At 37.7% G+C, this 14,529-nt stretch overlaps 1 protein-coding gene across 1 annotated transcript in view; it reads right to left on the reverse strand.

Moving 5' to 3' along the window:
• Positions 1-2,128: 2,128 nt before the first annotated feature.
• The window catches only part of Plcxd3 (phosphatidylinositol specific phospholipase C X domain containing 3), a 168,190-nt gene continuing 155,789 nt past the window's right edge, over positions 2,129-14,529 (reverse strand). Inside the window, exon 3 of the mRNA XM_032898825.1 lies at positions 2,129-2,987. Coding sequence (XP_032754716.1) covers positions 2,834-2,987 — 154 coding nt within the window. The 3' untranslated portion in view covers positions 2,129-2,833. The remainder of the gene's footprint in view (positions 2,988-14,529) is intronic.

Here is a 14,529-nt window from a genome sequence, read left to right on the forward strand (position 1 = left end):
CTCCATGCTACCATTTATGAAGGGTCCACAGGCTGCTCCATGAGTGTGTTCCACAGTAGGGACAGTGGCCAGGAAACAGCCAAAGGCGCCTTCTCTCCATTTCCCTTTCCAGGGAAAATCTTTTAGGGAATTCTCTCATGGTTTATTTCTATTTAGTCCCTCTTTAGAAGTTAAGGCAAGTCCATGTATCTCAGTGCCTACTGCCTAGGAGCTAACTGTGTATCCACATAGAAATCATAAGTTCAGATTGAAAGTACTTTCTGTGCAGACATCATTAATGGCAAAAACAGCAAAATAAACAAACAAAACCCCCTCTTTCCTAGTCTGGAAAGTTCAGTCGAGTGCTTCATCCTGTCCATTCTTTCCAGCACGCACATAATATATATCACGAAGACTGTAGGGAAGGATCCAAGTTCAAGAAAATACAATAGAGTCACTTCTACATTGCATCCATTTTGTTTTTGTTAACAGATTAAGAACCTCTTTCTGTCATATGATAAGATAATTGTGTCATTGCAACTGTGCTTGGCAATAGATGCTCCTAAAGCATCAAAATTGAGTAATCAGAGCGCAAATATAGAGCATAATGGCGATAATCGATAATCTCTTTTTAGAAGGTTTCTGTTTATCTGCTCAAAAAGATCAAGACAGATAATAGACTTGCAAAAGATGGAGAAGTTAACAGGGAAAGCATTATATTTTGTGAATATTAAAGTCTCAATCTGTGATATTTCATAAAAACATTTTATATGATGAACTACTGCATTCTCAGATGGTTTCTAACAATTTTCCATACATTGATAGGGATGCCATCTTTATTTTGTTGTTTAGATTTTTGAGATCTCCTTTTGTAACCCAGGGTAGCCTTGAGCTCACAATGTAGCTCAGGCTAGACTTGGAGAACTACTGATTCTCCTGCCTCTCAAGTTCTAGAGTTATAGGTATGTACCCATGCCTGTGGCTCTGGAATTCCTCTTTAAATTATTTACTGATATCAGTGTTTGTTTGTAACTGGAGAAATAATTGTACTATGTTTGCCTATAGTCTGTGTGCATGTATATTTGTTTGTCTGCACCAGAGTATGTGCGACTAAATACACACATAGATCTGGAATTATAAACATATCTGTTGTGTACATATGCAAGTTATTTAGTCTAAACACATTTTTCACAAAGCGCATTCTTTTCACTCTCTGTAGTTGTTGCTAAGTGCTGTTTTCTAATGAAGAGTATCTGTAATCTAAGTCAACTCCTGGTTATTTATAATATTGAGATGTAGGCTTGAAATCAAGTCCTTATCTAGGCCAAAGGAATTAAGTCACATGTCCTCCATTTAAATTAATTAAAAGCCAAATGAATGCTTTTTTTTCTTTCTAAGAGTCTGATATGCATGGAATTTCATTGTCCAAAGAAGTTAATTTGGTTTGATAATTTCTATGTGTGAAGATAAAATAATGTATAATTTTAGGAACTTCAGCAATTGTACAGACTTTTACTAATCCCCACATTATTCCCGCTGAAAATATGGAGAGGAGTATTGTGCTCTTAGAAGGTTGTTTTAGAGTTGTTTAATATTATAAAGATACTAAGAAGTATTCAGCTCTCAAAAAAATGTGTTAACATTGTTTTCCCTGGGTTACCCGTGATGCCACAGACATTTGTATGAGACTTTAGCTCCTTGGTTGTTGTCCCGCCTCAAGCAGTATGGAACCCTGAATGCTAGTTGTAAATGAGTTTGTAGAGATCATCCACATTGAAGGAATTTGTAAAGGAACTACAAAGATTACAGGGAGAGTCTCAGAAACATTATTCTAATGCCGCTGCATCCTTTCAGTTTCCTCTAAGTTACAAATAAAGCTTCTTTCACTGTTTTTTTTTTTTCTTTCTTCGCATGCTCAGAGTCTTAGATTTGTGCATTTAGACTTCCAATTTTATAGTAGCCTCTCATGGTCTTTCTTTTTCTACAATTATTAAGAGAACTTTTTAAAGTTTAAGATTTAAAGAAATCAGATTTATTTTTTCCTGATTTCCACACACTTGAAGTTTGACATTTACAGGGCATTATTATTTAAGACTTTGCTGAATTAAAAGGGTATCAATCTATGTGTATACCATTCTTTTTCTTTTTCTTTTTTCACTGTGGAGTTGACACTTGTCTTTCCAAAAGTCTGTTTGCATGGTAGTCCTAGCTGCTTCGCACAGAGCTGCTGTGAAATGCTGTTGTTTTCCTAAAACACAAAATCACTCCTGACTGACAATATTACAGATGCAGGGAGACTGATTTGATGCATATTTTCTATGACCAAGAATTAGCTATGATTGCCCAATTGCAGATGACTATGGAATATTTTACCAAGTCTCACGAAACAAACACATTTCAACACAACAATGCAATGCACATTATGTTGGGCATTCAATTGTTTTGAGACCCATATAGCATCTAATTAGGAAGAGCGAGCAAGAGAGAGGGAGTGGAAAGGGTAGAGGCTATGAATAATACAGGGCCCCGAGGTTGAAATTAGAAAATGCAATCTAGTAAACACTCATGAGTTACACAGCACAAACATTAATTCTGAAAAATGAAATTCACTGTTCTTTTCTATTCCTAACACTAGAAGTAGATTTTGGTCACCAAATTGGAAATGACATATTTATAGCAATGCAGAATATGGTTACAATCACTGAAGACATGATTTACCCTCATTTTCTGCCCACTGCTAAACCTTAATTCCTTCAGAGACTCAGTGGAACAGGAAAATCAGAGGGCTTATTGATAATATGTCTAATACAATGAGGCTTCTCTATCTTCCTCAAGGACACTCCGAAGAGTAATATCAAGTATTGGCTTCTCCTTCATCAAAGACATAGTTGAGTTTTATGACAGTGCTGATAAAATCACCAAGTTCTACAAAATCAGCAGTGACAATATTGATGCCGCTCTCTCCTGGCTTCTGGGTGCGGATCCACTGCATCATGGCAGGGAGAGCTCTGAGGAAGAAAGCAGAAAGAAGAGTCAAAGAAGGCATGGTGGCATCCATCAAAGTCTGTGGCCATCTAATTTACCAAAGCAGATACTTCGAATAAAAGCAGGTGTGGTAGAAAACGACCAAAGAAACTACGGTGAATTCTTAAGTCTGCTTCAATGTACTCATGTGTGTTGTTTGCATATGCATGTGCCCCCGTGTGCCTGTGGAGGTCAGAGGATAACCTGTGGGAATTGCTCTCTCCTTCCACGATGTGCGTTCCAAGGATCAAACTTAGGCTGCCATGCTTGAGAGCAAGTGACTTTACCTGTTGCGTCTGTCATTGTCTTGACTCTGAATTCTTAATTCATGAATAAGACGTGAACAAGAGATCTTTACCATATTGGTCTATATTGGACTTTTACCTTTGGAGCTCTCAGATACTGCTATAGTTTACAATGAATCATGACTTTCTCCTCTGGGTTTGCATGTTCTAATTGCATCCCCTACAGAGCTGTGGGACAATGGGAGTGAGCTTAGCAAATGGTTATTACACATGCATTGTTTTTAGAAAATGTATCAAGAAGTTGCAGATAAACACAAAGTAAATGTCTTGTCTTGGGTCTAAGTAGGCGAGCAAAGAAGAAAGTTTCAACATAAGGTAAAATCATGGCTCTTTCCTTCCAACCCACTCCCTAAGCATCTAGTACTTACAAGGTGCTTACAAGAGAACAAAAGATAAATTTATTAGCTTATAGCGCCAGCTGGTGTATTCAGCAGTTAGGAAGGTTTGTAGCCAAGTTCAATGACCTAAGTTTGATTCTTGGTTCCCATATAGGGGAAATCAAGAACTTGTCCTTGAACGTTGTTTTCTCACACGTGCACTGTGGTGTACATACCATCCCTTGAACATGCATGTATAAGTAAATAAAAAATGTGGTAAATGTACGCTTATATTCTAATAAATAAAGACATATCATAAATGATAAATTAAAGCAAATAATTATGTTGTTTGACAAGGGGAAATAAATGCTATAAAATCAAATGAAGAAATGGGGGTAGTGGTATAAAGCTGAGAAAGAGCAGTGCAGATTACAATTTAAAATTTACAGCTCATTAGACCTCGCTGATAAGGGGACATTGTGCAAACTTTTGCTTTTTTGAAGCAGGAAGTTAGTACATGGTCATCTAGGAATGCCCTAAAATCCAGTCAAATTGACAATGAAGAATAAAGACGACAAACCCAACCCTTGTTAGCCTGATTCCTAAATACAAGTTTTTTAAAAATCATTTTATATTTAGTTCTTGAGATTATAGTGCAATTACATCAACTTTAACCAATAGAAATGCAGAAGTGTGGTGCCCAGAGCTAATGCACACATCTATAAATCAACTCTAGTACCTAAGGGTCAGGGATCACTGAGGAAGTGGAGGCAGAAAGATTGTAACAGCCAGCAGATCAGATTTGCTGTGAGACTGTGATCCTAGGAATGTCAGAAGCTACATACGTAAAGTCACACCAACATGGCTGTCTAAGCATGAGCTGAACAAGGGTAACAATGGCCATGCTAAAGAGGACATGGGAAAGCTAACAGGGTCTCATCCCTATAATAAGAAGTAAGTCACTTTTAAACCACAACGTCCCACTCTTTGTCTCTGTGGGCTCATGAAAATTTCATAATTTGAAACATATTCAATCTAACTTCAAAATTCCTAGAGGAATTTTATAGGCAGGATCAATAGCACTCAAAGCCAAAAGTTTCTTCTGAGAGCTCTGGGGAAAAATGTGACAACTAAGTTATATTATTCCAATATACAATGTCACAAAGTAAACATTCCTTTGAAAAATGAATGGGTATGAGGACAACAAAGACCTGACCAAAGCAAACTCAAAATCCAACAAGACAAACACCAAACACAGCTACCCTATCAAACGTCTGAAGTTTGTGGTGTCTTCACGTGGATACTCATGATCTTGCACAGACCAACCCTTCAGGCATCTTGACCCAGCTTCATTCCATGATTTTATTGACAGATATCTAACAATTTGGGCATCTCCAACATCCTGAGTTATCCACTGTGACTTAGACTTCAACACAGCTTCTTCTAACACATCCCAAGAGCTACTTGTTGAGAATTTAATTTTATCATAGAGTTTTCTAGCCTTAGCTGCTTTTCAAGAGCCCCATTTCAAACCTATACCTTTTTTCATTTCATATGTTTGTAAAATCAGCACTCTTTGAATGATGCTGGAAAAGTCTGCTGTCAGGTCAAAATGCAGTGTGGCCTTTCTAGCATAGATGTAATGGTCTTTGTATGCTTTAGTGGCTAGATACAAGAACAAAATCCTAAATGTTTGCTTTGAAGCGGGGAACCCCTTGGGTAGTATAATTAATTCAGTCTCTCTCCTTTCAAATGAAGGTTTCCCCTGATGGTGAACTTTGATGATTGGTGTCTTGCCTTTAAAGCAACTTCCTATCTCTCAACTCAAAATGCACTATTTCTCATTATTTATTGCTCTTCTTGTAAAACTAGGTAAGCTCAGTGAGCAGGAGCCATGTAACTTCCTGAAAGCTGTGTTGCTTTGAAACATCTCCCACAGTGTCGCCAAAATTTAAACAGAAAGATGATGGAACAGAGGAAAATTTGTGCATCTGCAGCAACTGATCTTCAAAAGTGGTGCAAAGAATATGGGTTAGAGAAAGGATGGACTTTTCAATAAGAAGTGATAGAAACCTCTTTTCAATAAGAGGTGATAGAAACTTAGAAGCAGAAGAGTGAAGTCAGATCTCTTTTTATCCACAGTTGCATTAAAAATCCAGTGGATGAGCTGGTTTAAAAATGCAAACATAACCCATAATTATGATACCACTAGAATAAAATATAGTTGGAACATTTAAAGACATTAGAATAGACATAGGACTTTTGGAAAAGAGATCATATTTATCTTTCCCCTTTCTTAAGTGAAAGTAGAAAAATAGGACTAAGTAAAACTTAAAAGCTCTTCGTAGGTAAGAAAACAGTCAACAAATCAGAGTTAATTCACAGAATAGTAGAATATGTTCATGCTGTGTATATTGAACAATCGAATATATCCAAATTACATAAAGATCCCAGACTATCAATAGAAAAAGCAAAGCAAATATTGTTCAACAAATAATCTGATCTAAAGCTGACAGTAAAGTAGATATGTATTTCTCAAAAGAATATGTAAATGGATGGCTTATATATTAAAAAATTTCAGTATCACCTATTGTTAGATCTTAAGAAAAATAGAATTTCTTTATTTTGATTGCCTGTTAACAAAAAGAGATGGACGTAGGGACGACCTCTGTGGCTCTATGCTTAGAATATGTGAAACCACATGTTTAATACCTAAGACACACACACACACACACACACACACACACACACACACAGGTAACAAATGATTGTAAGAATACAGGAACAAGGAAGGAACCCTTTGCACACTTTAGAACATAAATTAATAGCCATTGTAGGATATAATAAAGATATTCCTCAGAAATTTAGTAATAGAATCCATTCTGTATTGCTAGATGTAGAACCAAAGCAATAACACCAGTCTGTCAGAAAAACCTACGTACTCACATATTAATACTCCAATATCAAGCAAAGCCAACAAATGGTAACAATCTAAAGATCCATCAACAGATAATAGATGTACTTAAAGGAATATTTCCCTTCCACAAAAAGAGTAAAGCCCTGCTATTTGCATCAACATTGAACTGGATGCTACTACATCAAGCAAGATAGAAACAAAAGCTGGAAAGAACCCAGCTACCCTTCAATGGAGGAATGGATACAGAAAATGTGGTACATCTACACAATGGAATACTACTCAGCTATCAAAAACAATGACTTCATGAAATTCATAGGCAAATGGATGGAACTAGAAGATATCCTGAGTGAGGTAACCCAATGACAAAAAACCAAACCAAACCAAACCAAACCAAACCAAAACAACAACAACAACAACAAAAACTCCACATGGTATGCACTCACTGATAAGTGGATATTAGCCCAAAAGCTCGAATTACCCAAGATACAATTCACAGGCCACATGGAGCTCAAGAAGGATAACCAAAGAGCAGATGCTTCAGTTCTTCTTAAAAAGAGGGAACAAAAATATTCATATATATGAATATTTATATGAAAAAATATATATGAAAAACATTCATATATATATGTGAACTGAGAGTGGGGTTCCCATTGGAGCAATTATGAAAGGATTGAAGGTGCTGAAGGGGTTTGCAACCCCATAAGAACAACAATACCAACCAACCAGAGCTCCCAGGGACTAAACCACCATCTAAAGACTACACATGGACAGACCCCTGGCTCCAGCTGCATATGTAGCAGAGGATAGCCTTGTTGGGCACCAATGGGAGAAGTCCTTGGTCCTGCCAAGTCTGGACCCCCCCCAATGTAGAGGAGTGTCACAGTGGGGAGGCAGGAAGGGGTGTGGTTGGGGAGGGGAACAACTTTATAGAAGAATGGGAGGGGGATGAGATAGGAGGCTTATGGATGGGAAACTTGGAAAGGTAATAACATTTGAAATGTAAATAAAAAGTCCAATAAAAATATTAAAAAATACAAAAAAACCAAAAACAAACATAAACCAAACAAACAAATAAAAATAAAACAAAGGATCTATGTGTCCGAATTCCATGAGCCAAGTCCATTTCTCAGGAAGAATGATTTTCTAACATCTAACTCACCTTCAGCAGTGAGAGGAAGAGTAAGTGACAGATGACAAGGCCAGTGTTGATTCTCTTTATCTTAACTGAGAGGATTGCTCCCTGGATCTCTGTGGTACCAGGTCACCAGAGGCTCACGAGCACCTAAATCTCCATGTAGAGCCATGACAATTGCAGATGCCTCAGATGCCCTCACTACACTGTGATTAAATTCCTGGCTTCCAATTGTTATCTCTGTGGAGAGGGGTCAGGAGAAGACAAGACAGCTCTCCAATTATTATTATTATCTGAGTGCTGGAACATTCTTTCAGAATAACATCTAGTCCTCAAATGGAACACAAGTATTAGATTGCAAATATTATTTTACTGTATCATGAGTATATTTCTAATTTCTGTGCATACACACATACATGCATTTTAACAGTCAATGTGATACTAAAGGCAAAACCAAGCAATTATGCTAACTTGATTCTCAAATATGTACGCAACCATAAGTTGAATTATGTTAAATAGCGACCCACTACACTTGATTAAACTAGCAAATACCACTGAACATTTATATGGAGTAGTGCTTCTTTTATGACTGCTCCTCTAGGTCCTCTTTGTTTAAATTTTCCTGTTTTCTCTCCTTCTTGGTGATATTTTAATACCATAGAAGAATGCCTATTTATTTATATGTCTGAGCTCATACTGTTTATATATTTATGATTTATAAGTGTATAAAAGTGAAAAAATGTTTTAATTTGCTTCATCAAGAATCAATGTTTGCCCCTCGGAGGCAACCTTGCCACAGAGAATGTATAATGTACAGCTAAGTGACAAATAGTCAATTCTGCTTAGCATCAAGCAGATAATTAGAACAAAATGACAGTTGTTCTGGCAGAAATAAAATGTCCACAGTTGAACAGTCTTGGTGGGTTTTGTTAGTTAAGCACTGTAGTAAGAAGGCTGGTCAGGCTCAGAAACAATTGAAATTTATTTCTTGTAGTCTAGGGTCTAGAAGGGCTAAAATTAAGGTGCTAACAGTTTTGGTGGCTAGCAGGGGCTCACTCACTCAGGGAACTTTATGGCTTTTGTTAAAATGATTATTTGTGGCTTTTTTGTTGTTTGTTTTTGTTGTCGTTTTACAAAGAAATTCTTTCATCTTCTGCCTCATTACTTGGTCAATTCACTCGTCTTTTAGACGAGCATTTAAATGACATTTCAACACAGTAGCCAGAAGTGACATGTTTATGCCTTTAATCAGTGAAGAAGTCTGACTCCTTAACAAAACTACAAACATTTTGAGCAAGGGCACTGTTTTCATGCTGTAGTGTTCCTGGCACTTGGCACAGGGCATGGCGTGAATCAGGTAGTCAGTAGGTCAATAAACATGCGAACTGGTTTGGAAGTAGGGGCAGAAGACAGAAAACAGCACATAAAGCCATTGCTCAGTTCTCTTGTGACTCCTTGTTACTCTTTTGGGGGAATAAAAATGTCTTTCAAAAAATTATTGAAAAATGTGACAGTTTTTTCTTCTCAGCAGGTCTTGAATACAAGTTTTCAAACTGACTAGAGGACTTTAAAATGTCTTTCCCCACCAACACAAAGTGCCATGCCATTCTGTATAACTATAAATGTTGTAATTATCACCTTTTGTTTAAGAATGATCTTTATTAATTGTGTCTAGCAATTCATCAAATTTATTTAACAATCATTATACTTACTGGTTATCAGTATTTCTATTTCACTAGAATTAAATTCATTAGAAATGTATTAGGAATCTATATTGAATTCATATTCGAGGATGTATGTATGTATTCTATACTTTCACAACTATATTTTATTCATGGTACTTCCATTATTTCTACAACCTGCTACATACGGCTAGGAATAAATAATTGTAGATAGTAAAACAATTGTGTCTTTCATAAATTTTATTTGAGTGCATTGAACTTTTGGCAATATTTTCTTGATAACAAGAGTTTCCCAAAACAACACACTGATTTTTTTTATTGGATATGTTTCCTTATTTACATTTCAAATGTTATTTCCTTTCCCGGTTTCCTGTTCACAAGCCCCCTATCCCCTACCCCTCCTTCATAAGGGTGTTCCTCCCCATCTATCCCCCTTACCACCCCTCCTTCCCAACATTCCCCTGCACTAGGGCTCCAACCTTGGTAGGATCAAGGGCTTCTCCTTCTACTGGTGCCCAACAAGGCTATTCTTTGCTACATATGCAGCTGGAGCCCTGGGTCAGTTCATGTATAGTCTTTGGGTAGTGGCTTAGTTCCTGGAGGCTGTGGTTGGTTGACATTATTGTTCTTATGGGGTTGTAAGCCCCTTCAGCTCTTTCAATCCTTTCTCTAATTCTTCCAACGAGAGTCCAGTTTTCAGGTACAGAGGTTGTTACTAGCATTCGCCTCTGTATTGGACATGATCTGGTTGTGTTTCTCAGGAGAGCTCTATATCCAGTTCCTATCGGCATGCACTTTTTAGCTTCATCAATCTTATCTAGTTTTGGTGAATGTATATATCTACATGTGGGGCAGCCTCTGAATAGCCAGTCCTTCAGTCTCTACTCTAAACTTTGCCTCCATATCCCCTCCTATGGATATTTTTGTTCCCCCTTTAAAGAAGGAGTGAAGCATCTGCATTTTGGTCACCCTGCTTCTTGAGCTTCATGTGGTCTGTGCATTGCATCTTAGGTAATTTGAGCTTTTGAGCTAATATCCACTTATCAATAAGTGCATACCAAGTGTGTTATTCTGTGTTCGAGTAACCTCACTCAAGATGATATTTTCTAGTACAATCCATTTGCCTATGAATTTCATGAAGTCATTGTTTTTGATAGCTGAGTAGTACTCCATTGTGTAGATGTACCACATTTCTGTATCCATTCCTCTGTTGAAGGGCATCTGGGATCTTTCCAGCTTATGGATATTATAAATAAGGCTGCTATGAACATAGTGCAGTATGTGTCTTTGCAGTATGTTAGATCATCTTTTCAGTATTTGCCCAGGGGTATAGCTGGGTCCTCAGTGCAATGTCCAATTTTCTGAGGAACCTCCAGACTGATTTCCAGAGTGGTTGTACCAGTTTGCAATCCTACCAAAAATGGAGGAATGTTTCTCTTTCTCTACATCCTTGTCAGCATCTTCTGTTGTCTGAGTCTTTTTTTTTTTTTTTTTTTGGTCTTTTTTTTTTTCCGGACCTGGGGACCGAACCCAGGGCCTTGCGCTTGCTAGGCAAGCGCTCTACCACTGAGCTAAATCCCCAACCCCTTGTCTGAGTTTTTTTATCTTAGCCATTCTGACTGGTTTGAGGTGGAATGTCAGGGTGATTTTGATTTGAATTTTCCTGATCACTAAGGATGTTGAACATTTCTTTAGGTGCCTCTCAGTCATTTGATATTCTTCAGCTCAGAATTCTTTGTTTAGCTCTGTACAACAATTTTTAATAGGGTTAATTGGCTCTTTGAAGTCTACCTTTCTGAGTTCTTTGTATATTTAGGATATCAGCCCTCTATCAGATATAGGATTGGTAAAGACCTTTCCCTAATCTGTTGGTTGCCGTTTTGTCCTAATGCAAGTATCCTTTGTCTTACAGAAGCTTTGTAGTTTCATGAAGTCCCATTTGTTGATTCTTAATCTTAGAGCATAAGCCATTGGTGTTTTGTTCAGGATATTTTCCCCAGTGCCCATGTGTTTGAGACTCTTCCCCACTTTTTTCTATTAGTTTGAGTATATGTGGTTTGATGTGGAGGTCCTTGATCCACTTGGACTTAAGCTTTGTAAAGGGAAATAAGAATGGATCGATTTGCATTCTTCTACATGCTGACCTCAGGTTGAACCAGCACCATTTGTTGAAAATGCTATCATTTTCCATTGGATGGTTTTGGCTCCTTTTTCAAAGATCAAGTGACCATAGGTGTATCAATTCATTTCTGGGTCTTCAGTTCTATTCCAATGATCTATCTGTCTGTCTCTGCACCAATACCATACAGTTTTTATCACTATTGCTATGTAATACTACTTTAGGTCAGAGATGGTGATTACCCCCAGAAGTTCTTTTATTGTTGAGTATTGTTTTTTTTGCTATCCTCGTTTTTTTATTATTCCAAATGAATTTGCAAATTGTTCTTTCTATCTGTATGAAGAAATGAGTTGGAATTTTGATGGGGATTGCATTGAATCTATAGATTGCTTTTGGCAAAATGGCCATTTTTACTATATTTATCCTGCCAATAGATGAACATGGGAGGTCTTTCCATCTTCTGAGGTCTTCTTCAATTTCTTTCTTCAGAGACTTGAAGTTCTTGTCATACAGTTCTTTCACTTGCTTAGGTAAAGTCACATCAAGGTTTTTTTTTATTATTATTATTTGGGATTCTTAGAAAGGGTGTTATTTCCTTAATTTCTTTCTCAGCCTGTTTATCCTTTGATTAGAGGAAAGCTACTGATTTGTTTGAGTTAATTTTATACCCAGCCACTTTGCAGAAGTTGTTTATCAGGTTTAGTAGTTCTCTGGTGGAACTTTTGGGGTCACTTAAATATACTATCATACCATCTGCAAAATAGTGATATTTTGACTTCTTCCTTTCCAATTTGTATCCCTTTGACCTCCTTTCATTGTCTGATTGCTCTGACTAGGACTTCAAGTACTATTTTGAATAAGTAGGGAGCGAGTGGGCAGCCTTGTCTAGTCCCTGATTTTAAAGGGATTGCTTCAAGTTTCTCTCCATTTACATTGATGTTAGCTACTGGTTTGCTGTATATTGCTTTTACTATGTTTAGGTATGGGCCTTGGATTCCTGATCTTTCCACAACTTTTATCATGAAGGGGTGTTGAATTTTTTCAAATGTTTTCTCATCATCTAATGAAATTATCATGTGGTTTTTATCTTTCACTTTGTTTATATAATGGATTACGTTGATGGTTTTCTGTATATTTTTTTTTTTTTTTTTTTTTATTAACTTGAGTATTTCTTATATACATTTCAAATGTTATTCCCTTTCCGGTTTCGGCAAACATCCCCCCCCTCCCTTCCTTATGGGTGTTCCCTCCCACCCTCCCCCCCATTGCTGCCCTCTCCCCAACAGTCTAGTTCACTAGGGGTTCAGTCTTAGCAGGACCCATGGCTTCCCTTCCACTGGTGCTCTTACTAGGATATTCATTGCAACTTACGAGGTCAGAGTCCAGGGTCAGTCCATGTATAGTCTTTGGGTAGTGGCTTAGTCCCTGGAAGCTCTGGTTGGTTGGCATTGCTGTATATATGGGGTCTTTCCTTCAAGCTCTTCCAGTTCTTTCTCTGATTCCTTCAACAGGGTCCTGTTCTCAGTTCAGTGGTTTCCTGCTGGCATACGCCTCTGTATTTGCTGTATTCTGGCTGTGTCTCTCATGAGCGATCTGCATTCACATTTTGATCATCCGTCTTGAGTTTCATTTGTTCTAGGCATCTAGGGTAATTCAAGCATTTGGGCTAATAGCCACTTATCAATGAGTACATACCATGTATGTCTTTCTGTGATTGGGTTAGCTCACTCAGGATGATAGTTTCCAGTTCCAACCATTTGCCTACGAATTTCACAAAGCCATTGTTTTTGATAGCTGAGTAATATTCCATTGTGTAGATGTACCACATTTTCTGTATCCATTCCTCTGTTGAAGGGCATCTGGGTTCTTTCCAGCTTCTGGCTATTATAAATAAGGCTGCGATGAACATAGTGGAGCACGTGTCTTTTTTATAGGTTGGGGCATCTTTTGGGTATATGCCCAGGAGAGGTATAGCTGGATCCTCAGGCAGTTCAATGTCCAATTTTCTGAGGAACCTCCAGACTGATTTCCAGAATGGTTGTAGCAGTCTGCAACCCCACCAACAATGGAGGAGTGTTCCCCTTTCTCCACATCCTCGCCAGCATCTGCTGTCACCTGAGTTTTTTGATCTTAGCCATTCTCACTGGTGTGAGGTGAAATCTCAGGGTTGTTTTGATTTGCATTTTTTATGACTAACGATGTTGAACATTTTTTTAGGTGTTTCTCAGCCATTCGGCATTCCTCAGCTGTGAATTCTCTGTTTAGCTCTGAACCCCATTTTTAATAGGTTATTTGCCTCCCTGCTGTCTAACTTCTTCAGTTCTTTGTATATTTTGGATATAAGCCCTCTATCTGTTGTAGGATTGGTAAAGATCTTTTCCCAATCTGTTGGTTGCCGTTTTGTCCTAACCACAGTGTCCTTTTCCTTACAGAAGCTTTGCAGTTTTATGCAATCCCATTTGTCGATTCTTGATCTTAGAGCATAAGCCATGGGTGTTTTGTTCAGGAAATTTTTTCCAGTGCCCATGTGTTCCAAATGCTTCCCTAGTTTTTCTTCTATTAGTTTGAGTGTATCTGGTTTGATGTGGAGGTCCTTGATCCACTTGGACTTAAGCTTTGTACAGGGTGATAAGCATGGATCGATCTGCATTCTTCTACATGTTGACCTCCAGTTGAACCAGCACCATTTGCTGAAAATGCTATCTTTTTTCCATTGGATGGTTTTGGCTCCTTTGTAAAAAATAAAGTGCCCATAGGTGTGTGGGTTCATTTCTGGGTCTTCAATTCGGTTCCATTGGTCTATCTGTCTGTCTCTGTACCAATACCATGCAGTTTTTATCACTATTGCTCTGTAATACTGCTTGAGATCTGGGACAGTGATTCCCCTGAAGTCCTTTTTTATTGTTGAGGATAGTTTTAGCTATCCTGGGTTTTTTGTTATTCCAGATGAATTTGCAAATTGTTCTGTCTAACTCTTTGAAGAATTGGATTGGTATTTTGATGGGGATTGCATTGAATCTGTAGATCGCTTTTGGTAGAATGGCCATTTTATTA

Source organism: Rattus rattus, chromosome 3 (genome assembly GCF_011064425.1).
Source record: "Rattus rattus isolate New Zealand chromosome 3, Rrattus_CSIRO_v1, whole genome shotgun sequence".
NCBI classification, from domain to species: Eukaryota; Metazoa; Chordata; class Mammalia; order Rodentia; family Muridae; genus Rattus; species Rattus rattus.